General features: G+C 45.1%; 2 protein-coding genes across 2 annotated transcripts; one reads left to right on the forward strand and one right to left on the reverse strand.

Moving 5' to 3' along the window:
• Positions 1-3,456: 3,456 nt before the first annotated feature.
• On the forward strand, positions 3,457-13,919 carry LOC130195828 (netrin-4-like). Its single transcript, XM_056417552.1, has 10 exons — positions 3,457-5,173; positions 5,413-5,960; positions 7,688-7,960; positions 8,827-8,953; positions 9,178-9,366; positions 10,455-10,662; positions 10,829-10,941; positions 11,076-11,144; positions 11,617-11,790; positions 12,334-13,919. Exons 1-10 carry the CDS (start codon positions 5,113-5,115, stop codon positions 12,474-12,476), a joined length of 1,905 nt encoding a protein of 634 aa, XP_056273527.1. The 5' UTR covers positions 3,457-5,112; the 3' UTR covers positions 12,477-13,919.
• A 137-nt stretch (positions 13,920-14,056) lies between these two features.
• LOC130195830 (methionine aminopeptidase 2-like) lies at positions 14,057-20,472 on the reverse strand. Its single transcript, XM_056417553.1, has 11 exons — positions 20,304-20,472; positions 19,331-19,444; positions 19,054-19,113; positions 18,848-18,950; positions 18,502-18,663; positions 17,357-17,538; positions 17,021-17,115; positions 16,236-16,332; positions 16,038-16,141; positions 14,972-15,087; positions 14,057-14,766 (listed from the first exon to the last, which is right to left on the reverse strand). Exons 1-11 carry the CDS (start codon positions 20,470-20,472, stop codon positions 14,514-14,516), a joined length of 1,455 nt encoding a protein of 484 aa, XP_056273528.1. The 3' UTR covers positions 14,057-14,513.
• Between the last annotated feature and the right edge of the window lie 4,949 nt (positions 20,473-25,421).

Consider the following 25,421-nt stretch of genomic DNA (forward strand, 5'->3'; position numbering starts at 1 on the left):
TATCGTATGTGTACAGATTGTAAAGCCCTCTGAGGCACATTTGTAATTTATGATATTGGGCTGTACAAAATAAAATGAATTGAATTGGGTATATACTCCGCAAAAGATTGGTAAAACTACAAAATAACCGCCATTACACGTGACCTTACCGTTGTTTCCCTGGACCCGGGCACACGCAGGTGTGATAGATATCGCAGTGATTAGAGTTGGATTAAATATGACGTCATCTGTCACACTCTGGAGAAGTTTGGGAAAAGGAGCTCGCGTAAACTGCAACGCAACAGCGGTCTCAGCGAAACTCTTAAACCAGGACAAAATATCCACTTTAAATTATTTGTATTTATGAATGATGACGTAACTGTACTCCAGCAGATGCATTATACTTCCTGCACGGACCCATATTGCTGCATTGTTCCTAAATAGAGTAGCTTAATTGAAAATATAAAACTCACTCTTCTTTAAAACAAAATCAAATTTATACCACTAGGTGGCAACATCCCCCTATCTTCTCATTTAATCACGAGGCTGAGATATAACGTTACTTTCTTGATAAAATTCAAATGTTGGGTCAGTTAAAATCCTTGAGTTCGTTTGAAGTACAGAGTGTGCTTCACTTTGGGACCTTGTCAAGGGTTTGAGCATTAGTTAAGTATCAGGACGAATGATTGCATTGTAATGTTCACAATCCTCTTATGTTTTGGTCAAATTGACAGATCATGATTGCTGTTAGTTTGATTCTCAGAATTCATAAAGTGAAACAAGAAGAAAGTGAGAACGGATACTTTAATCCTGCAAGGGGTCAATTCCACACATTGTTACATGACAGCACCGAGCAGTGAGAGAATAATGGTTTAGGCCGCCTGGGGGAAGTACAATCTCAGAAGATATTCGTATCAGTAACAGAAGAAAACAACACATCGCTCTACTTAATGTGCATATTTATTTCCTTCTACGTCCTGCTTCTAATTTACTGTATTACAGAAGGAATTAGTTTTACCCCAGCATATTTATTTGAGCACTTGAGTAGCTTGTTACTTTGCAGACTAAGTTTGTATTTATAAAATACAATTTTATAAAAATATGATGCATTGAGTCACACCCACCAGTCTATAAAATTGTTAAAATCCAGCTATATTACAATGTTTCTTACACATTGATAATCTAATTATCTAAAACAATAATATAACATTCTAAATGAACGGAGGACACCATTATTATTTTGTATTATGATTTATTTTACTTAGTATATTTAATATATCTATATATATATATAGATATATATCTATATATGTATTTTCCTGATAACATATGCATACTTGTCTCTTTTACTTGTAGTATGTTGGTATTTCTACATTGACCTTTTAAAGGATCCTAATGGGAGAAGGTCATTGAGATGTAAACTGAAAATTAATGAGCATTGAGCAGAAAAGTGACAAAGATAATTGCTTTCAGGCAAGCTTTATTAAAGGCTTGTAATGTTGAAGACAAATAGTTGCTGTCAGCCAAGATGAAAACACATCATCTTGTCCCGACCTGTCAGACAGAGAGGCGTGTGTTGAACATGTGTAGCCGCTGCAACATACAGGGCATTACAACAACACGGGGACAGACATGCAGTCTGAAGCACATCTGTGAGGCGGCCGACATTCCTTTCATAGCGCAGACAGTTTGAATCTTCTCCATCCCTTCGTGAGATTATTATCCTGTCTGCCCCTCAACTGAGAATCCACGGGGGGCTACTTACCCTCAGCCGCCTGAGGTAAAGAAAAGTCTAAAAGGTGGGTCTTCAAGACATGTGACCATCACTCATAACCGCGAATAGACGGCTCCACGAGACAAACATCATGTTTATCCACTTTTCAAAAATGTTTTACGGTTGTTTTTTTCTCTCTCGTTAAAGTGCGTTTCAGAGCGGTAAATACTGAAAATGGAACAGTATCGTAATGAAGCTGTTTTCTCTGAGCAAAGTGTAAGCTGGGAACAGCCCAGAGGCATCCTCGTGATTAACAACGGCCAGCGGTCTTCAATCTGCTTCCCAAGGTCGCCGTGTCTGTCACATCCTCATGGGCCAACCCATGTGACCCGTGAGGCCCGTTGAAAGATTTATGCCCTCAGTGTTTTGCATTGCACCACACTGAGAACAATGGAAAACAGTTCTTTTTATGGTCTCTCTTGCGTGGGCATTTCCTTATGAGCACAATGAAGATCAAACACTCACAGCTCTGACATTGATGCCGGCCGCATCTCTGCGTCCCGTTTCAATGCTGCGAGCCAACACTATAAAGCATACACCAGAAGTATCTTTCAAAAGGTTAATACTGTATAGTACCTCTTTTTATTATATACTACGTGCCAACAGGTAATAACAGAACCTTGTGTCAGCTAATAAATGTCAAAAGAGCTTTTACTGTGTTACACAAATAACAAGTGGAAATGTATTTCACTGATCTATGTGTTGGTGGGACTCGCTCCATCAATAGTACGAGTGATGGTACAAGTGAGATCCGCTTTTTCAGGCATCACCTGTCGGATACAGGAACTCACACCTGTGGTTTCTATGACTTTGTGTCTTATTTCTCCTTTTATTCATGGCCTGTGGCAGATGACATTACACAGGTTCACTTTAACCCCTTGTGGGTTTTCCGTTCCGCTCCCATCACACAAAGACATTAACTGGGACACATCCGCCTGCCTTGTCTTTTATGAAGGTGAAACTCCCACATTTCCCCTGTTTCTGTGCGCGCTCTGAAAACCAGGCTGGTGCTCGGGTGTCATCCGTTGAGTCTTTCCTGTGCGAGTGCGTCGAAAGGTGCCGTGAAACACAGAGTGTAAACTTCCTGAAGCGTCTGGGTGGAGGTGGCGTTGAGGCGCTGAGGGGAATGTCTGCGGAGGCCTTTGTGCTGAGGAGTATCAAGAGCCGTTTCAACTGTTATGTACATAAGTAACACTGCATGCCAAATGATCTCATTGCGTTTCAGGAATTAATATTTACAGAACGCAGACGCTGTTTCATTCTTGTTGTCATTTTAAGATCAAATCATCTGATAAAGCTGTGTGTGAGGGGAATGTTATGGCTAGGAACAGGCAGACAGATAGCGGCGATAAACGTCGTCCAAATGGAATGAAGCGCGTGGAAGAGCCGTGACAGAAGGTGGTTGGAGCCTGCGGGCAAGGCACCTACACCCCTCCTGGCCTGGAGCATGTCTGGCTGTGTCTGGCTTTTTACAGGGGAGTAGACAGATGACTTGCAAGGGTTGAGACGGTTCAGTGAACTGAAGGCACTAGGTGACATGGCAGCTTGAGGAGAGGGGGCAAGGGTGGGTGGGTGGGTGGGGGAGGGGGGGGCGATATCCTTTTACAGTCTGGAAATAAAGCAGGCCGGCGGCGTTGGAACGGCCCCGCGTCTATATCATCTTATTGGGCAATTAGATGACAATGTCACAGCAGCACTGCTGGCCGTGGGGGTCCTGCAGCGGCAGAAAGTTGCAGGCGGGGTGGTATTTTAACAAGAGAGGAGTATTTGCTCCCACTATTTCACGTGTTATCGAAGTAACCCGTGACGAACGTTGTCATGATGGCAGCATTCTCACGTAGAAACACGAGCCAGTGGCTGTTTCATCGTAAAACTCTGTTACACAAAACAAGTTGTGTAACAGGTAGAAATAAACGATAAACAGCTGGGTTTAAAGAGAGTAAAGGACTTTTTCTTTTTGTGTGTCACGTGCGTGTTGCTTTCATCCTGCCGGGGGAATACACCGCACACCGGCCGGCATTACACATCCTTCCTCTGCAGCATTCTTCACGGGGGACTCCTGGGATTTGAGGCTTGAAAAACATGCAATTGACGTACAAAGAGAGACGCTCAAGGTGCATCGCCCCTTGCCCCCGGGAGGATAATCGGGGGAGACAACTGAAATAGCCCATGCACATCTATAAACACCCAGGCATGAACCCTGTCCGCTTTAAACAGAGGAGACCCGTCACTATGATGAGAGTAGCAGTATTCAAGGAATGTCCTGATCTGGGATGCCTTAGGGAAGAGGCTGAGAATGCCCATGGGCTCTAACATATACACTCAACGAGAGGATGATTCATAAGACGGACGATGTTCACAGTGACCTAATCCTCATCGGCCTGTCCTACAGGCCGTCTGCGCCACATGTTAAGCTTTTACATGATATCAAATGGCAACGCTACCTGTAGAACAGTCTTTCTTTTTCCTTCTTCTTCTTGAAACGTGTCCTTGAACTTAATGAGGTGACATCACTGTTAAAAGTTTTTTTTAGATGGCACGCAACGGGGTGATTATTGGGGTCAAGGGTTGTGTGACCCCTGAAGGCCAAGGGCTGTTCTCTGTCTGACGGCGAGGCAGGTACAGCGTGGTTAGTGAGTGGCAGTTAGAAATAAGTGGTGATATGTGGCAGGAATGCAACACAATGACATGTTTGACGGCCGGCGCTCGGCTCCCTGGGTGGTTTTGTGGAGGCAATCTAAATCTCTCATTTATTGTTTTGGACCTGTGCTTTTGGACTGCTTTCATTGTGGGTGCTTTATGAGGAGTGCCGAGAAATAAAGTGAACGCTTCTCAAAAAAATAAATATGGTTCTAACTTTGAGGCCGATAAGAAGTCCGAAGGCAGATGACAACAAAGTGTCCCCGTCATCATCTTCATTATTGTCACAGCATCCCTTTTAAAGCGCTGTACACAAGTCTTCCGCTCCAGATTTAGCTCTTTATGAAAATGTCTGATTTTCAGAACCAGCATGGGCGGGGACTGTGAGAAGACAAGAAGAGGAGGGCGGTGCTAACCTCTTCATATTCCCAAATGTCAATGAACTCACAGCAGATTGAACCCTGAAGTGCGCGTGGGCTGCAATCATTTAAGGAGGATGAGCGCTCAGATAATACGAGTTAAGTCCAGCGGCACATTTCTACACCATGACCGACAGGATTAACTTGACTTTTCTAAATAATTAGAAGGATTTGATAAGCCATTATTTTGCATCAGAAGGGAACAATGTTGGATGATTAACTAACTGGATCAAGCTGTTGAGGGCGCGCTCCAATTTATAAGACAGGTGACTTTGAGTAGAAGAGAACAACTCCTTCAAGATGAGACTGTGGACTCTCCTCGTCCTGATCCCGGTTTGCGCATCATCTCCTCTGCCGGCCGGTGAGTTTCAACTTGTGTATCTTGAGACTTCTTCCGCACGCGCTTCAAGAAGATGTGAATGTAAAAATAAACATTTCGCGTGCGATTCTGGAAAACCTTGTATCCACGTGCTTAGAGCACATTTGGGGAAGCGGGATCCGAACTCACCACCTGTAGTCCACTTGATGTAGAACTAAAGCTCTTCTCTCGCGTTCACTGACTTTACTTAAAACATAAACGCACCTTTTCCTTCTTACCAGGAACGACCAAAGGTCCAGCTGTGGAGAGCCGCTGCTCCGGCCGAGCCTGCAACCCGCGCATGGGCAACTTGGCCCAGGGCAGAATTCTGAGTAGCCAGTCGGTCTGCGGCTCCAACTTCTCGGAGCCCTACTGCGTCTTCAAAGAGACGGCGTCGCCCCGCAGCAGGGAGTCCTGCCCCGCAGCGAAATGCAGCAAGTGCAACTCCGACATCCCCGTCCAGGCGCACCCTCCCTCTGCCATGAGCGACTCTTCTTTCCGCTACCCGACCACTTGGTGGCAGTCCGCAGAGGGGGTGAAGGAGGAAACGCTCCAGCTCGACCTGGAGACGGGCTTCCTCCTCACCCACCTCATCCTGGTGTTTCGCTCCCCCCGCCCGGCTGCCATGGTGCTGGAGCGCTCCCAGGACAAAGGGCGCACGTGGAGAGCCCTCGGGTATTTTGCCAGAGACTGCGAGGAGATGTTTGGCCTGGCAGAGGGGGGGTCGCCAGACGGGGGAGCAACTTGCACCTCCAAGTATTCAAGAGCTTCCCCTTGTACCAGAGGAGAGGTGAGTCCACTCCAGTGCCTTTTTGTTTTGGACAGTGTGGCCCGAGAGGGGTGCCTTGGCGGGCCACATCACAATGCATATACTACTTATACAGGTAAATAACAAACAGAAGAAAGATATCAACGAAAAAGCTGATTTGCTTTTGACAGCTCATACCACCCCCCCCCCCCCCCCTTAGATCCAACCCGAGTTATAGGTGTTAATTCTACCCCTATCATCAGTGTTAGAATGAAACATAACACATTTCCAGATGAACATGACCCTGGCATTGAAAAAAAGATAACACCTTATGATTATAGTGTCATTTTTAGTGCTGTTATTGGTGTTACTACTGTTATTAAAACATGTGTCATTTATGTCATATTAGCTATGTTGTAATTACATTATGTTGTTATATTGCTTTATGTTCTTCATTCTGTACATATGGCATGTTTTACACTTGTCTAATAGACATTTAATATGATTTCACAGGAAGTGTATGGACTATAACATGGAATTATACCATCCAGTCCTAATCTTCACAAAACAGGAACTGTGCTATAAATACACTTGGGTCAGGAGCCAATGATCAGTAATCCTTGAGGTTGCTGTCTTTCATGGAAAAGGTTTAAATACTGGATGCGTTTACATTATTTCAGATCTGAGAGTGACCACATCAAAACTCACTGCCAGCACTTCACAACAAAGTTTGTTTATTGCCCTGAGCAAACAGCTGCTTTGTAAACTGACCTCTTCTGATTGGCTATGTGAGACCTTTTTTTTGTTCAGCCAGCCTTCTGAGCTGCAAACTGCTTCGACATGCACGGCTAGAATATCAATGGTACCTTTTACCTCTGTTCCCTCAAAGGATTTTTTTTTGTTGGAACTGCTGCATCATCACAGGGAGGTCTGGGCCAGATAACCAGCTATGATTAATTCATGAGCAGGCCATCCATTCACACATATGGTGTGCATGAGAGACTCTCACTGGAGCCTCGGACCACATTGGGAGGCTCTGGTTGAACGTCCTGAATGAATATATGGCTTTGACTGATCTCATAATTGCAGTGTATTTGGAACAAGTATCTGTCTTGGTACTGTATGTCAGCGCTCTTGTATAAGCCTGTCACCCTTTATAATTAGTGTTCCTGTTGCTCAACATGCAAAAGACCCAATAGAGTTTCAATAAAGTAACACCACAAATACTTAGTTTAAACTCCCGGCTTGCTGTAATGAGACTGCAAATCAAAACTAGCCTGCGAGCTACAGCTTACGATCTGTCAAGTCCAATATGTATACAGTACAACTTGTTGTCAACTTTAAAAAGAAATACTTTAAAAAGAATTTTGAAAAAATAATCATAGAAAGGTAATAGCATAGTATGTCGAAAGAAGTCCTATATTGAAAAAAAGTCATCAAAAAGTCATACAAGTAAAACAATTTCCTTGTTTTTCCTCCCAACAGAGAGGATGTATCAGAAACATCAACATTCAACTAAACTTAGCATCCATGTTTATATTGGAGCTAGTCAGATTTTCCATGAGCAGCTATTTGAAAAGCGTGGAAGGCGAACCAGATTGATGCCTGTTTTTCATTTGTCAAACCTAAGAAAAAAGAAAAACTGATATAATTTATGTTTACGTCATGGTCTGTCAGAGTCTCAAAGGTCCGTTTTCTTCCGCTTGTTCTAGAACTTTTTACAAGTGGAATAACACACATTTGAAGACATTTCCTCCTCTGCTTTTCAGGTGATCTATCGAGCTTTATCGCCCTGGAACTCAGTGGATCCATATGGCCCAGCCGCCCAGGACCAGCTCATGATCACCAACCTCCGAGTCCGTCTGCTGCAGCGCCAGCAGTGTCCCTGCCAGGCCAAGCATCCGGGGGCTGCTGCCCTCCCCACAGACCACTACGCCATCTACGACTTCATCGTCAAAGGCAGTTGCCTGTGCAATGGACATGCTGACCACTGCGTACCGGCCGGGGGCTACCGACCCAGCCGGCAGAAGACCAACAACATGGTGAGCGACTTTGAGCTGGGTTTTGTGAGTTCACAGCTCGCAGGTGCACAATACTCCACTTCGGAGAAGCTCTTGCTCTTCTGTTGTGAAAACTTACTGAGATGTTGTGTCATGCCGAAGTCTGCCGACGGCTTTATTTCGTCTTGGTAGCTATTTGTTTACGTGGTGAGATTGGGAGTACAGGGTTTGGGGTTTTGTTCCCACCACTCCTTTTGATACTCAGCTGTGTGCTGGTATGTGCCGCTGAAGCTGAAGGCTGCAGTGAAGACTGGATATTAGGCCACAGCTTTACCTACCATTACAGGGGTTTAAGTCTGTGGAAACCTTAATTATGGTATTCAGCCCAATGCTTTAACAACCCCTAGTCTCTGTCGGGTTATTCTCTTTACTGTAAATGGAGACGAGAAGAGCTTGTTTGATTCCAACATGGTCTAAAGAGGCGTAGACATGCTACACAGGCAGGAACAAGCCGCACTGTGTGTCACGGCTGTGATTGTGCATGGAGATGTCGGTATGTCTCGACGTTTAAGAAGTATGACACGCATCACATGTCGGTGCAAGGCTGCTGGAAATCAGGCTCAATGAGCAGTAACGCCGACACATTGACGGCAGGCCACACATTTATTTAAAAAGCTGATGTTTCGATGTCAGTCGGATCATAAGGCCAAAATGGTTTCCAAAACCGCATTACATCAACATTTCAAAGCAATTAACTCCTCAAATGTACATTAATCCCAAAGAGTGGTACGGCGGTACGACTTGCTCACTTTTCTCTCATCATTGTTCTTCAGCCACACACACACACACACACATATTGAAAGAAGCATGTGGATATGATGATGTAAATGTGTTTCTTTGCCTGCCAGGTCCACGGCAGGTGTGTCTGCAGACACAACACGGCCGGTGAGCACTGCGAGCGCTGTGCCCCTCTCCACAATGACCAGCCCTGGCAGGCTGCCAACGGCATCATCGGGACGCCACATGAGTGCCAGAGTGAGTGATGGGGCGAGAGGGTCAAATGCGGAGTAGGACACACAGCACGTCGTCTTGAAAATGAATTTAGTCCCATAAATCACATGTGACCTTTTTTCGAAGGAGTAGTTCCTCTTTTTAGCTGTAAGAGTTATCGCCGCTATCTGCGGCGCTTTGAGAGTTCATCCGAGCAAAGACCAAAAACGCCTCACTGTGTTTTATTGTGCGTGTCCATCCAAACGTAGAGTGCAAGTGTAACGGTCACGCCAAGAGCTGCCACTTCAGCCGTGGCTTGTGGCTGGCGACAGGACGCCGGAGTGGCGGCGTGTGTGACGACTGCCGCCACCACACCGAGGGCCGGCATTGCCAGAGCTGTGAGAGGGGCTTCTTCAGGGACCCCGGCCGACCAAAAACGGCCCCTGGCTCCTGCAAAGGTAAAATACTTCTCTGCAAAGTGCAGCTCTTTTCTTCTGTCTTAAACCATAACTCTGTCTGGATGGATGCCAGCAGAGAATTCCAATTAAGAGGGGGAGTCTTTGATATTCTGAGGGCAGTAATGGAGATTACGTTTTTCTCTTCACTCTCCAAACTAAAGCAGATTGATCTCTAATTTCCCCTCAGCGCCTTTCTGAGTCATTGCCTCCTGATGAGATAGTAAGACGACTGCAGTCTGCCCCTAAGCAGGAATGATGGACAGCGCACTGTTTTGGAATGTGACTGTAATTGCAAACAATGGAGGAATTTCCCATGGACCATGCAAGCACATTTTTCCCATTCTTGCCCTTTCACCCCCACAAGGCATGCTGAAGCATTTTTAAGACCAAACATGCCGTTTTTGGAAACAGATGAAGCAAGTCTGTAAAAAAATATATATAATCTATCCGTCATCACGAGGGACCGTCAGGCGGCAGGTCTGACAGCATAGAGAGAGGGAGCGATCTCCTGTTTGTTTTTGCTGCAGCTGCATGGAGCACGTTGCGTACATACTCCCGGCTCGTTGCCTGTTACAGGAGGATGATAAAATACTGTATACTTTTTATATTGCCACAGGAGTTCACTCCTGTTACCTTTAGGGTCAATTTGACCCCATTCAATGTTTACTGTCGGTGTTCTTTGGGGTCAATTTGACCCCAGGCTGTTTTTCACTGTGTCAAATATATAAGAAATATCAACTTTTTAATATATTTAAAGGGCTATTTAGGTAGTCAACAAACAAACAAAGTACCTCACACTTAAACTTGAGAAACAATATTAATTCTAATAATTTTCTGGAGGTTTTAATTGCTGGGGTCAAATTGACCCCGAGGGTAAAATATGTTAGTAAATGTAAAGGTAACAGGAGGGTTACATGTGTTTGTTTGTGCTTCGACAAGTGTGTTTGTCCTTCGCATACATGCAGGCTCAAAATGTATACTGAGTGCTTATAGCTCTGTGCCAGAAAAGCAGACATGCCTTTTGACCTACAAACAGAGATGTTAACACGCAGCCCTATGGCGCTGTCCCCCCCCCTTCTCCTCTGCAGCCTGTTCCTGCCACCCTGCGGGCTCCGTCCTCTTTGGAGGGAGCACTCTCTGTAACCCTCGCAGTGGGGAGTGCACTTGTAAGCCCGGTGTCGGGGGTCCCCGCTGTGACAGCTGCATGCTGGGATACTGGGGCCTCCACGAATACGGCTGCCGTCCATGTGACTGCACGGGGCACTGTGACCCGTACACTGGTGACTGCATCTCTGGGTGAGAGCCAAGACTTAACACCATATTCATACGTATTCTTATTGGAATTAAGTGACATATGGCGTCACGGCGGAATGTATTCAACACATTTTCCCCTGGGGATGAATAAAGTATAGATATATATTGTGGTTGATTAACACTGACTTGTTGTACCTCTGCGGCACAGCTCCGACGCGGAGGTGTTCTATACAGCCACCGGCCACATGGGACGCAGCAGCAATACTAGTGAGATGGCACTCTTTAAGCTAGAGGAGCTTTTCTCTGCACTGCACCACTCCGGTGAGTCACAGGTCACATCACACCAAACACACTGCCCACACAGAGGAAATGCAGCTGTTTTGATGTTGAAATCTACACATCATGAAGAAGTGATTTATATGAATCCTAATAATCACGTTTCATTTTTTCTCCAGAGAAATGTGAGTGTGTAGAAGTTACACTCGGCAGCCCTAAACTCTTCTGTGCTGCAGAGTATGACTTTGGTGAGTGCGATTGACCGAGGGAGTTTTTTTTCAGTTTTGTGTGAGCCTGTCGTGGCAATGTCGTTGATTAAACTCAAAATGTTATTTGTTCCTCTTGATATCTTCCATAAAGTGTCCTTAAAATAACCATTTCTGTTTACATTTGTTTGTTCCTCACCAAAATACAAAATTAATGCAGCAGTGGCCAAGAAAGCATGGAAATATGTTCCTACAATTCCCATGTTGCAATTCATCAACATCTTTTAATTCGACACATCTTTCAAATGCAATGCCCTCAAATGTAATGCAGGTAGTTTCCAAAACCCAAGCAGAGAAAGAAAACACTGGTTCTTGAAAAGCTCCTCCAGGACCAAAGAAGACGTTACACAACTGTTTACAGAACATTGGTAGTTCTTTTCATGGCTAGTAAACCGATGGATCTGTACAAGTTCGAGAACTTAAAGTTGTATTTTGTATTTCTTTGCCTTGGCAGTGCTGGTGGGGAAGGTGATGTCAGCTCACGATAAAGGCTCCCATGCAGAGGTGGAGCTCAAGGTCAAGAAAGTCTTGTACCAGAACCCCCAGATGAAGATCCAGAGGGGAAGCGTTACCCTTTACCCAGAGTCCTGGACCACCCATGGCTGTACCTGTCCCGTCCTCAACCCAGGTCAGCTGCAGTCACTTCCAGTGGACAACTCTGAGTGAACAATCAGCCATCTTTGTGCTGAATAGATAGCACTTTGTGCTGAATAGATGCTTTACTTTGGTTACTTGTGGTTTTAACGATGTTGAAAAAAAAACTTCCTGTATATTCTGTTGTTCTTTTTGTACTCTAGGTTGAAAAATGCTTTTATGTAAGAGTCGCTTAAAAGTAAAAGCGTCTGCTAAATGACATGTAATGTAATAATAATGTAATGAATAGAGGATCTTTGTCGACGCTCTTGCAGGCTGCCAAAGTCCTATCATCACTCATTTAGATTGTACATGTACAGCTTAAAGATTAGAGCCACCTCTCTGTTATGAGACCGTTTCACATCTAACAAGTTTACAATAATTAGTCTTTCAAGCCGGCCATAACAGCGCAGTATTTAACTGAATTATTATAATTATATAATCTTTTTATTATTTTTTTTACACAAGGTGATTTTTAATGGCATTCTCGGCACTCTTGAGATTCAGTGGGGTTTATGCTGTGCTCCCTCTTCTCCAGGATCTGAATATGTTGTGGCTGGTCATGAGGACTGGAAGACCGGCCGGCTGATGATCAACACCAAGAGCCTGATTAAATCGTGGAAGTCGACCCTGGGACATAAAATTCTCCACATCCTCAGAAATGACTGTGGCCGCCGGTAGGGCAACGGCGGTCTGTGACATACTGGAGTGTGCAGAACAGAGGGCCTTTTCGAATTAGGCAAAGCTTTGACACTTAAATGAAAGCAGAATCTAATGCCCACAACGGGTATTTTATGTTTCTAAATATGTCTCAAGTGCACTTCCTCAGGAGAAAGCTTCAATGCCACAGTGCTGTGGTTGTTAGCCTGAGGTAGAAATAAGCACATATACCTCTCCAGACTCCAGCCACTTTAGAGTAGAAAAGAACAACGCCTTTCATCTGAACAAAGACAACGCTGATGGTGAACCTTCATTCCTGTACAGTATGATATTTTCCAGGTTATTTATTAGCAATAAGCAAAAGCATGTTAAAAACTCAATTACGCTTTATCTCCGGGCCAAACGTTTCTGTCAGAGTTGATGAGCCGGTCACGTCCTACTGCATCAATTTCACTGAGAGCTGTTTACTTTGAAATCCTGGAAAAGCAGCGGAGTAAATTATCCTTGCCGTCTCACAGATATTGCCGATAAATCACGAATGAAGTCAACATCCGAATGTGTGCGAGTGTGGATGTGTGCGTTTGCTTGATGTCCTTGGCAGGGAGTCGGGGACTGTGCAGGTCACAACAAGCAACTCCTGGATGAGGGGAGGAGGAGGAGGAAAAAAACATGAAAGGAAATCAGACGGCTTAATCTGAGCAGCTCTGCTGTGTGACAAGAGCAAAGCACACTCTGCTCCACCAGCTCAGGCAACCGGCTCAAACACTTGGGATTGAGTTTGCACTCGCAGCTTGTGCAGCTACAAGCGGGGGCCATTGTCGAGTCGCTCCAGACAGATTCTGTGAGGATTTTCAGCCGTCCTCGTACGAACATGCCTCCTTGTGAGGAGTATTTACTTAAGAAGGCCTCTCAAAACCCGACCCTGTGGGAGCCAGTGTGCGTGTGTGTGTGAGAAAGCGAACACTCTTTAACATATATGCTCCTCTTTTTGGCCTGTGACTCCTGCCGCTCCAAAATAAACATGTATTAAAAGCCTCTGACATCACAGTGTATCAGATCCAGAGTCCACGGCGGGCCCAGTTAAGAATAGGTCTGGTCCGCTGTCTCCAAGGAGAAGGACGAACTCCCTGAGGAGACATGAGGCATTCCTCCAACGTGACATGAGCGGTCATGTCCTTGTCCCAAAGACTTTACCAAAAGAAGAGAAATGGGCTGGAGATTTTCAGGACAAATTGGTGATTTAACGTACATGAATGTATTCTGCCATCAATGTGATATCTGTATTGCTATTTCTGTGTGTTCTATGTGTTTTTTTCCCTCCATTTAAACTACAAAAACAACAAATCAGCTCATTCTTAATGCTCCAGGGAACAATCTGCTTCTTTCCATGTTGACATAATGCTAAAGCACAAGACTATGAATAGCCTGATGTGTGTTTCTATAATATATATTGTTATATATTTACACTAGTGCAGGTGGCTGATGTTTGACCCATATATTAGTACCGCCCTCTTTTGGTTAAAGGAGAGAAATACATCATATATTTGTCATGTAAATAAGTATTGGGTGTTCTTAAACAAATATGCACACAGTCATTGATGCAAGATTTATAACAATTTATTTCTTACAAAACTGCTTTAAATTAAAATAGAGCAAAGAACTAGAAATAGAAATATTTCATTTCAGTTTCCTCGCAAGGTCTTAGCAACACATGGAGCTCAGCATTTGTAGGCGAGGTGGTCGCCAAAACCTTTTTTGCATGTTTCTTTTGCATATATTTGTTTCGCATATTTCCTAAAAGCAGCACATAAAAATGTGACTAAAATGGCAACACTACCTTTGTTACAGATATGCCCTTTGTCTACTGGCTGGATCCTTTGGAAAATAAATACCAGGAAGCCTGACACAAGTCTTTTGCCGTTGCTAGAATAATCACCTAATGGTAACCAGTGTAAAGTTAGGTCTGGGAAATATTGCATAATCGCTAACAGCCCGCAGAGGTTTGTTGTCTTGGAGCTGCGATGCTCCTCCTGGCTCGCCTTGAGTTTGAATGCATGGTTAGTAGTCGTCTCCCCGGCTCACGACCTCCTTGTAGGTGGGCCTGAGTAGGATGGTGTGCTCGTACTGGGCGGTGTAGCTGCCCTTGATGTCACAGAGAGGTGGGTACGGGTCTATGATGCCAAGGTCACACAGATTCTTCAACGCCATCAGGTACTTGCTCTCACCCTGGCGGTCCAGCCAACGGCGGCAGAATGCCAAAGTACTAAAGTTGTCATTGATCACATTCAGCAGATGTTTAGCCCTTGGAAGTCTGCAGCACAGGGACAACACAGAGTCCACAGTGAGACACACTGGAACGACGATATAGATGTAAACAACCCTTCAGGTCTATGATGCTCTATTCACAATCTCTTTTCTTAAAGAGATGGATCGGCAGACAAAATCAACCCAGAATGTTTTCTTCTGAATCAACGATTTGCGTTTGAATACAGGAGTGAGATGAAAACAGTGCCAACCTTATTGGTACGTGTCCGACGTTGAAGTTTTTCATGTAATGTGAGCACTCCATGTCATCGTGGACCGCACCTCTTCCCGTGCTGCCGAATGTCTCGATGGCGTACGCTTCACCTTCCTGAGAGGCAGCAAAAACAGATGGATTAAAAAAAAGAAAGTGAAATGTCGAATAACTCTGAAGATCTATGCACCAGTCTGCAGGGCTGAGTGGGTGTGATGTTACCGCAAGGACAGAAACACTCTCGGGGGACTGAGAGTACATTTAATAAAAACCTCAGGATGCCAGCAGCTGACATCTTCATCTAGTCTATTAAGGGCAGTATAGTGTCCTTTGTGGCGCTTCGCCTCGTGCGAGTTGATCGGCTGGGTTTCATTGGTGTTTTGTGTCTCCATCAGCCCGTGGCTGTTGTTAGTCCCTTAGCTGATAACGCTGCGACACCCTCTCTCACTGCACCGATAATCAGTCAAAATACGAGCAGCTCTTTGGCACGCCCAGCTGCCATCCTCTGATCACAAAGAGGGTAATGGGCCCTGTTACACCAACACACTTCATCTAAAAATACAACACTCAACTCTGCAACCTCAGCAGCAAGCCCCTTCTGCCATCAACCACCAGGTACAATGCTGACTCAGCTACTTGCCAATTAAAATGCTGTCCAAATACAGCTGTGTGCGATGCATGCGAGAGACGGTGCAAAGCCGTGTTCCTCCTTTGGTGAAGGGACAGCCCGTTAATGAGCTCTGGATGCCCACAATTCACGATGAAACGAGGAGCCGGAGTTTGAACAAGTGTTGCTCCTCGATGCGGCTGGTAATGCCATTAAAGGTGTAATTAAAGTGCTGACGAGGGTGACTAAGATGCTGTTAGAGCGGTTAATGGGAACACTTCTCCACACCTCCATCGTAACCCTAACCAGCCGTGTTCTTCCAATTACACTTCGGAATTTAAGAAGGTTTATTTATATGCGAGGTCAAGCAGCTAATAAAGGTTTAACTTCAGACAAAAAGACAATACAATGTTTTCGAGTCATAACATTTTGAGTAAGCTACAATCGCTGCTGTACAAACCTCCATCCTTGTGGCTTCTCCTCCTTTAACAATGGGGACTGTCTTCCCTGAGTGTATCCTGTACTGACCAATAGAGTGGCCATTGAGATTCCTGATTGGCTTCACTATAAAGAGAACAGCACACAGAGGTTAAAGGAATAGGAAGCAGCACTGAGCCGGTGCATGAATGAAAAGAGATGATAAATGACCTCCTATTACCTTGATATGTTTTCCCATCTATCTCCACTTCATACGACTCCATGACTTCCTGAATGGTCTCACCAACATCGCACAGGCGCACATCAATCCCTGCAAACTAAAGCAGAGAGGCATATACATGCATCATATGCCTCATCACTACACTTGAAAAGTAGCTGCTATGTGAGGTTATGATATACTCGTGTCTAAATATTAGTTTGTTGAATATGAATCTGTACACTAAACATGTTAATTAATCGTTCCGGAAATCTGAAGCTGATACTAAGTTGAACAAAACCTAAACCTAATTTTTGTATTTCATATTTATTACAACTTCCCTATCTCCTGATTATTAACGTCTCGATACACTTTTAAGTATATTTCTTATTTTTCATGTCATTGAGTGACATTTGCAACATATATTCCTTTTTTTTGCGTTTGACTTCTCTGTTTTGTACTTTTCTGATATTGGTGACACTTTTGTACTTCCCAATTGTTCCTAGCTCATCATTACTTCCTCGTTTTGTACATATCATTTGCGTGACCCCCTCTGGGAAGTCAGTAGGAGTCGATTACTTCCTCACACATTATAATGACCTGAACGAGTCATTTTTATGTCCTAGTTCTTTCAACCATTAGAGCTAGATATAACTAAATGATCAATCATTGCATTATTTGAGAGGTTTAATTCTAATACTTTGCAATCTACACTAGATGTAAATATGAACGTAACTGTGGTCTGCACATGATTATTCTCATTCCATGGTACGTAGTCAGGGTCTTTTGTGTAACATGGAAGGTGTTACCTTAATGCCGGTGTCAGTTGCGTCTCGTACAGCCTCCAGCAGCCGGTCGTACTTTGGATTGAAGGTGACAGTGAAGGCACAGTCTATTATTTGACCTAAGAGACCAAATACCTTGATTACTCACAACAGTTTCTATTAAAATTGCCATTTTGCAGAAATATTCCAAAGGTAATAACCCTCTCCCAAAAAAAAGTTCATTAACTTGCGAGAACAGTTTATTCCAGGCAGTAAGAATCATAATGTAATCATCGTTTTAACATGTCGTGATGAATGCCAAGTGGGAAACGGCATAGCAGAACAAAAAAAAACCTTCAAAAGTTATTAGCCAGCTCGAACCGTTGATGTGCGTTCCAAAGTCAATTTTGCAGACGTCGTCGTAGCGCAGCACCGTGGGGTCTCCTGCGTTGGGGGTGTAGTGGGCAGCGCAGTGGTTGATGGAGCAGCCGGTGGGGAAGGCCAGGCCGGCCTTCAACCCGTTTTCTTTGATGAGCCTCCTGGAGCAGTCCTCCAGCTTCTCACTGCCACAAACAGACAAAGCAGCACAGAGGGACAATGGAGGGCGGGGGAAATGAGACTGTTGTCGGGGCAGATAATTCAACTTGAAGATGTTTGATGATTTTAAAACAGTGTGTATTGCAGGCTAGGACAAAGAGGTGCTGCAACCACGTCAATGTCTGTCACCCATGATCCCAGGCAGCAGGCACGTGCACACACATTATGGGGGGCAGGTGTGTCGTATCTTCTCGCCAGCCGGAGGATGATGATGGAATTGATGATGAAGAAAGGATCGCTTGAGAGACACTGCACTTTAAGAGTATTTAGTTTATTCTCAAAGGTACAGGTCAGAAACAGACGTCCGGACCGTCTGGAGATTCTCAGGATGCCGAATTGAGAGAAGTCTAATGTTCATGTCTTCAGCTTCTCGTTATATACCCAACAGGCAGGAGACACTCATTGATCCGACCCTCGGGGTCCAATCAACAGATAGGCAGAATCGCCTCTCAGGCAGGTTTTTGTTTACACATCAGGTTGTTGTTTTGGACTTCGTAGGTTCGAACCCCAACTCGAGGCATGTCATATGATTCTTGAACCTTGAGCGCTGACTTGTAGGTTTCGTATAAACTGATATTATACAGTAGATGAAAATATACTACAGGTGCTCAAACCCCCAAAATAGGGCACCCATCTCCAGCATGTCGGGGCGACATTCTCACAAGAACTCAAATAAATGCCCCGTCAGATATCAAAACACATTTGGGAGGAATTGATGACAGAAAGTAATTTTTATTCTTAAATACTGATGAATGAAGAAACAATGTGTCTCCAGACGAAGGGGCACTTTTCTCCTCCAGGGCGAAAGGGCCGGTGCTCGAGCACCACGAGGGGTCTATCTGTGCTCGAGCATGCCAGGCGGGTATGAGAAGCCGAGATTTCAGTCCATTAACGGGGGCTCGGGGACATTATCCCAGTGCATGTCTCACCAGATGTCAATCATGGTCATCCCCGGTGTGATCCAGCTCCTGACGTACGAGCGCACCTGCCGGTGTGCCTCAGCCGCTTCCCTGAAATCACTCCACATCTCCTCGTTGGCTCCGTCCAGCGCCCGCTTCTCTTCGCTGGTGGTCCGCCACGCTGCACTGCGCCTGGCGGGAGGCAGGCGCGCCGCAGAGAGGAGGAACTCATTATTTTCTCATCATACACATATTTGTAACCAGGATATGACACACGTGTGTAGCAACCCCTCGCACAGGTGAACGCGGTGCCGTCGAGCAGGACATTAAAACCACACACGAAACGTTACTCAGGGACGATGTGGAGGTCACACACCCGTCTTTCGATGGTGGATATTCACACTCCTCTCCCTTTGGAAAGTCTCCGTTGGGATAGAGCTCACAAATAGGGATGGAGGGAGGGTCCGTCTGCCCCTTCACTGTGGCCCAGATAGTGAGGAGGAGAAAAGGAGGAAAGAAAACACCAGTTATCTGCTGCAGACTGTAGATACTGTTGCTGCACTGAGGAAAACAACGGCTTACATCCTTTCTTCTTTTTCTTCTTCTTCTTTTTTCCAGCTGAGTTCTCCCCTTCATCCCCATCTGTTGAAAGTATACTTAGTTAAAATACAGTTTGTAAAGTGAGAAATATATCGACCGGAGCTCGAGGGCACAATTCCCAATGTGCCACTATAGAAATCAGATATCCCATTGCAGGTATGAATTTGCCCGTGCACTTTCAGGAGCTTGAAGTTCAACACAGTCACCACTGCATATGATGATGAAGATGATGATGACACTGGTGGAGGTGAGTAGTTACCTTCTTCTCCATCCTCCTCCCTCTCCTTGTCCTCCAGTGTTTGCTGCTCCATCTGTTTTGTCACATGACCAATAACTCCGGCTTCTCCGTCCCCCTCAGCTTCATTTGTCCCTGCTGCAAAGTCACACACACACACACACACACACACACACACACACACACACACACACACACACACACACACACACACACACACACACACACACACACACACGTAAGCATGCATGTGCAGGTGAACATGCACGTGTGCACCCACCGATGGCATGCAGGTAGACATACACACACACGCATGCACACACACACACACACACGCACACACACACAAACATGCATAGTGTGAGTACATTATTTGTGGTTCAGCCGTTTCAAGAAAGTGAATCCACTTCGATCTAAACTTGGCAATGTCTGTGCAAAATTTCTTTCTGCCTCGGGAGTCAATTTCCTCAAGGGCATGTGTACCTTGCAGCATTATGACATTTAGCCTTTCAAAGACATGTAGAGCTGCGTGGAAATCACTTTACTGATGCCAGGTTCAAAAAGTCCCATTATGATACAGTATATGGCTTTTATTTTTTATTTTTGATAAATATTGCAGTGTTTGTCATCTTATTGCGCTAACACTGTGGATACTTCTATTACATAATGTCATGCAGCTTAGTGGGGATTTATGAAACATATTTAATCTGAAGTAAGAATTCAAATCTATTCCTCCCATCTTCAAATGACAGCTTCCAATCAGTTTTTGACGATACATTCCTATTTTTAGAGATTGTCCCGCTTCCAAAATGAGCTCAGCTCCAGCGGCAGAGAGTTGGGACAGCTGGACAAGGAATGCCATCTGACAGCTTGGGAAGTCTCCTGTCCCGCGGACATCTGACGCTCGTGCCCCATATCGAGCGGCACTCTAGAGGAGACAAACAATGTTGCGCTTTTTCTTCTTCTCCCAAACCGATTCAGTGAGGATGCCTCTTACCTGGTGCGGTGGTCTTATTCCTCTTCTTCTTTCTTCTCTTCTTCTTCACTATTTCTGGGGCTTCCGGGTCTTCTCTCTCCTCTTTCAAGACGTCCCCATTGAGAAGTTGAGGCTCTCCATCTCGCTGTAGCTCCGCCATGATCAGCGACTCAGAGATGAAGTGACGCATAAGCTGCTGAGAGCCTCCAGTGGTCAAAGCACCAAAGTGTGCTGGAGGAATCTGAGCCAATAATGAGCTATTAGAGAGCAACAACTTGACCCGAGGAAGACCACCCCCCACCGTCCCGAGGAGCAACACTTTCATGTATCATCAAAAGGGGAATGACATGTCGTCTCAAACACATAGCTCAGACAACAACAACAACAACAAAATGGTCCCGTGGAGGCTGACATGCTTATGAGATAATCATCATCACTTTGTCTAAACTTCTAGTCGCTGCAAATTCAGGTTAATGAACTCAAATGTGAGACTCGTGTGTCACTTTTCTGGTTCGCCTATAGTTGGATGCCCGCAGTCAGCTGCTGCTGGTGCGTGTCGCGCGTATTTGGTGCACGACGTGTATCCAAGCAACCACCCCGCCACCCCGAGTGGAAGGAGGCACGTTTACAGGAGTGAGAGGTGGATTGTAGGGGGTTTGTTGCTATATTTCCTGGGATGTCATGTTTTACTGCGTGTTTTTCTGCGTGTGGCGACTCTCCAGAGGAAACTCTCGTGTTTTCTCCCCCGTGTAAATAATGACTCCTTCTGACGCGCCGACGGATCTGGGAACTGGGCCTTTGTATTTCTTTGACCAGGTGGGCTCAGGATTCATTTTGACTGACTTTCAATTTAAAAAGAAACCACAATGTATCTCTCTCTCTCTCTCTCTCTCTCACAATGTATCTCTCTCTCTCTCTCTCTCTCTCTCTCTCTCTAAGCCAACAACACGACATCGAATTAAAGGGGCACGGAGCAGCATTATGCACTTTAATTTGGGAAATGATGGAGCGAAGTCAGAAGACACGACACACAGGTAACTCAATTCCTTCGCTACTAATCAGTTTACTTTCCCCTCTTGCGACCAATACATGTTATCATACCCCCTCCTCCTCCTCCTCCTTCATAGTAACCGAGAGAGCACAGGAGGTGATGAGCTCGCTCAGAGGCTGTGGAGTGAAACACGTGGCGATGTTCACCCCGATGTCAACGCTGCGCTCGCCTCCACGGGCCTCGACCCGGTGGCGGCCTACAGGCGCGCAGCCCCTCGGTTACTGGACGAAGTGGCTCGACTACTTTCACAACACAGGTGGTCTGAGGAGGGGCGCGTTCCTCGCGGGATTGTAAACATCCTGGATTACTCCTGGAGAGATCTGATGACGCCCTGGGAGAGTTTGGAGCGGACTGACGGAAGCTCCGGGAAGTTGGATGGAGGTTCATCCGGTCAGGTGTCGGCCAAAGACAAGAGGGAGGCAGGAGAGAGAAACTCAGGTCCCTCTGTGACACAACCACACGTCGGCTCAAATACACGCATGCACAAGCGAAAACATCCTTCAACAGGTGAATTCATCTCGGTGTCACATTGTTGTGGTAGCCCAATTCTCTAAGGGAAATACAATAAACTAGATGGAAAGTTGTGTTATAGTTACTGAAGAAAATGAGAAGTCATTTATGAGAGCCTTCAAGATAATAAGGATAGCTTTTGCCAGACTGTGAAGAAAAAAATAATTCTGGCTGAGGTTCATCCTTCTTCTTCATAACCTTGCTTTGTCTTTTTACCTTTCTGAGAAAATGCTGAATCACATATGGCCCAAAACCAAAGGCCTTTGGATTCAACAGTAACAACTGAAGACTTGGTTTATGATCATATGATTGGCTGATTAGAAAGTCACGTGCTAACGTTTAAAGTCATCAGGTCAGCTGATCAAAATAAGACACTAAATATAAGTACAGGTATACACTATGTTTACAGCTGGCATTATTTATTAACAATTAATTAAGCATTTAGTTGCAGCCCAACCCTTTATAAAATATGCTTTATTAGAAAATGCGAGGTAGAAATTATGTCAAATTGAGAATAAGACAGGACAGAACAATGTTTTAACTATTTTCCATAGTTAAAGTATAAGAGACAATAACAATGAGAGTGATGAAAGTGAAAAACCATTAGGTGATTTCTAATGACCTTTTAAGACTGAACGTGAGGGCAGGTTTACCAGACAGGACAATGTACTGCTGTCTGTTAATCTGCTGTCTGTTAATCTGCTGTCTGTTATTCAGTTACGAGATATTGAGTTACAGTATTAAGTTCCCCGATGACACCGTTAGCGACTGATATATGGTCAGTGTTGTCCATGTAGATTCAATAAAAAGGGGAATTTTAAATGTTTCATATTCTCCCTCCCCAACAGCTCACAACTCCACCACCGCCAGTTACTCCATGTCATCCAGTAGACCAGGTATGGAGCTGAAGCATTGTCTTCATGAGGGGGGGGGGGGGGGGCACGGTGTCTGTGGGGGCCTGTGTGGCCCTGCTGCCTCAGCTGGGTGTGATTTGTGTCCAGGTTGGATCATCCAGCCCCAGCAGCAGCCCTGTGATGAGCCTCAGCAGTTCAGTCTGCGGCAGTGGGTGTTGGAGCGGCAAGCGGCAGCAAGTCCTGAGTGTGTTGCTGCATTTAGTCTAAAACATGTTTGTCAAATCAGGGGTTACATTGCACAATTTATTATCCAATAGGTTGATCAGATTTTGCAAGGGATGACTTTGTCGGTCGGTCCAGACTGAAATATCTATAATTGAATGGATCAGCATAGAATCCTCTGACTTTTCCTGTGGCTCCACCATGAGTTTGCCATTTGTGGTTTTGATTGAAATGTCTTCACCACCTGATGGATTGGCATGACATTCGGCACACACATTTGTGTCCCCACTCAAGTTGAATTGTAATAACTTTGGCTAAATATCAGCATGTTAGCAGGTCATTGTGGGCATATGGCATTGCTGATGTGAGCATTTAGTTCTAAGAACAGTTCTAGCCGCTAGCTTTGAAGACTCTTTTATATTTTGTGTAATTTAAATGAATCTCAGTTTTGGAGAACGATGTTTTTCCGACAGAATTTTACATTTGTCTATTTGTCATTGAAACTTGCGGATGCTTCATTTGGCCATGTACCTCCTCATGAATACTAAATGAAGGAGATGTTATTTAACCCTCCTGTTACCTTAGGGTCAATTTGACCCCATTCAATGTTTAACCCTCCTGTTACCTTTATATTTCCTGACATATTTTACCCTTGGGGTCAATTTGACCCCAGCAATTAAAACCTCCAGAAAATTATTAGAATTAATATTGTTTTCCAAGTTTAAGTGTGAGGTACTTTATGTTTGTTTGTTGACTCCCTAAATAGCCCTTTAAATATATAAAAAAGTTGATATTTCTTAAATGTTTGACAGTGAAAAACAGCCTGGGGTCAAATTGACCCGAAAGAACACCGACATTAAACATTGAATGGGGTCAAATTGACCCGAAGGTAACAGGAGGGTTAAGCATTAACGTTTACTTCATTCCCGTGTAGAAAACTGCAAACAGCTGTTCTGTACCTGAGTGAGTCCCTAATACTCCGTCACTACGGTGATGCAAAGATCAAACTGAAGGACAGGACAGTGTGGAGGACGGGCCAATCGGCCACTGTAGCCCATGGAACCCCCCGGATACCAGAAGTGAAGCAGCAGGATCCAGAACGGAGGAAACTACACTACGGGATGGAAGACGGCTCGTCGTTCATATAGTACCCTACTCGCATCCTGTTTATTCAGAAATATTCGAACTAAAAAAGTTCTCCCAAAAGCGTAGGACATATATGCTAATGTGTCGGTGCAGCTGACCTTTTGACCTTTACTCTCAGCTACCCGTCTGGTCGTATCGCAGTATGCCAGAGCCACTCCGGTCTGTCCTGTGGAGGCTTCTACACCAACGTGTTCAGCGACAGCGAGCTCCCCGTTATTCTGGCGACTGTCACGGCGTCTGGAAGCGGGAGTGTGACACATCCTCTTAGGTGAGCTCAGTGTTGATGTGTATGAACGTGTTTTACACACAGGAGAATGCCAAAGACACTCAGGCCCGCCCCGTGGAGGTCAACTTCAGGGGTGTCTGAAATCGTAAAACAAGATTCTTCTATGTTGTAATATTTCACTCCAATTACAAGTAGGAAGGATATATAATTGTTCCGAGGTTCAAGTCTTAATTATGGGGGTCAGACCACCTCAACACCTCTGTAGTTAGAACACTGATGGCAGCTTTAATGATTTGTAAATTGTTCCTCCAGCTCTGCCATTACAGCAGCGTGGGACCAGGCCGGTGGATTCTTATGTGACCTTCAGGGAAACACAACGAAGGAATGGAGCTGGCAGACTGTGAGGGGGAAGATTGTCATACAGGTGAAGCCACAGTGCTATAGTGACACTACCGCAACCTTTATACCAATGACAATTCTTACTGTTGTAAAAAAATGATGTTCATGTTCTTTGAGCAATATACAGACAGAGTCAGTAACAGTAACATATAGAGACCATGGCAGAGGCAATCACAAGTCAAGACACCTATTCAGTGACAAGAGTAAGACAAGGGCCTACGAATCTGGAGAGAATCTGCCTTGTGAGATAATTGTGAGATGTGCATATGGGAAATTTCACATTTAGGGGAAACAAAGCAGGGCATGTGAGGTATGAGGCATGCCCTGCTGATGGCCGGACACTAACTGCCACTGACAGGGCCAAATCACCGAGGATCTGACATGGTCAACAAACACACACACTGGTGAGAAAAGGCAGGGCAGCGCCTCTCACCTCAGGGGCAGCTGAGGAATTTAAAGTTTCCCAGATTCCCTTTCCTTCCTTCTCTCTGGGTGAGAGAGAGCCTGACAGACAGAAGCATCACCAGCCTGGTTTGCAAGCAACTGCTCCAGGAGGGACAGGAAGGAGAGCGTGAGAGTAGTGCGTTCACTCGCACTATACAACCCCACCCCCCACCCTGCAGGACACAGTACAGAGCAGGCAGGAGCATGAGGATCAGGGATGGATCCCACCCACCACAACAACAACAGACTGTTGTTTCAGCTGCCAGGGCAGGGGCAGGCGGCGCCTG

This window comes from Pseudoliparis swirei, chromosome 6, assembly GCF_029220125.1.
Source record: "Pseudoliparis swirei isolate HS2019 ecotype Mariana Trench chromosome 6, NWPU_hadal_v1, whole genome shotgun sequence".
Classification (NCBI taxonomy): domain Eukaryota; kingdom Metazoa; phylum Chordata; class Actinopteri; order Perciformes; family Liparidae; genus Pseudoliparis; species Pseudoliparis swirei.

Coding starts and splice junctions, on each gene's coding strand:
- LOC130195830 (XM_056417553.1), bottom strand. CDS start 20,472: ATGCGTCACTTCATCTCTGAGTCGCTGATCATGGCGGAGCTACAGCGA. Junction 17,539..18,501: donor ATGACCATGATTGACATCTG/GTGAGACATGCA, acceptor TGTTTGTGGCAG/TGAGAAGCTGGAGGACTGCT. Junction 17,116..17,356: donor CTTTGGAACGCACATCAACG/GTTCGAGCTGGC, acceptor TTGGTCTCTTAG/GTCAAATAATAGACTGTGCC.
- LOC130195828 (XM_056417552.1), top strand. CDS start 5,113: ATGAGACTGTGGACTCTCCTCGTCCTGATCCCGGTTTGCGCATCATCT. Junction 10,663..10,828: donor ACTGGTGACTGCATCTCTGG/GTGAGAGCCAAG, acceptor TCTGCGGCACAG/CTCCGACGCGGAGGTGTTCT. Junction 11,145..11,616: donor TGCTGCAGAGTATGACTTTG/GTGAGTGCGATT, acceptor TTGCCTTGGCAG/TGCTGGTGGGGAAGGTGATG.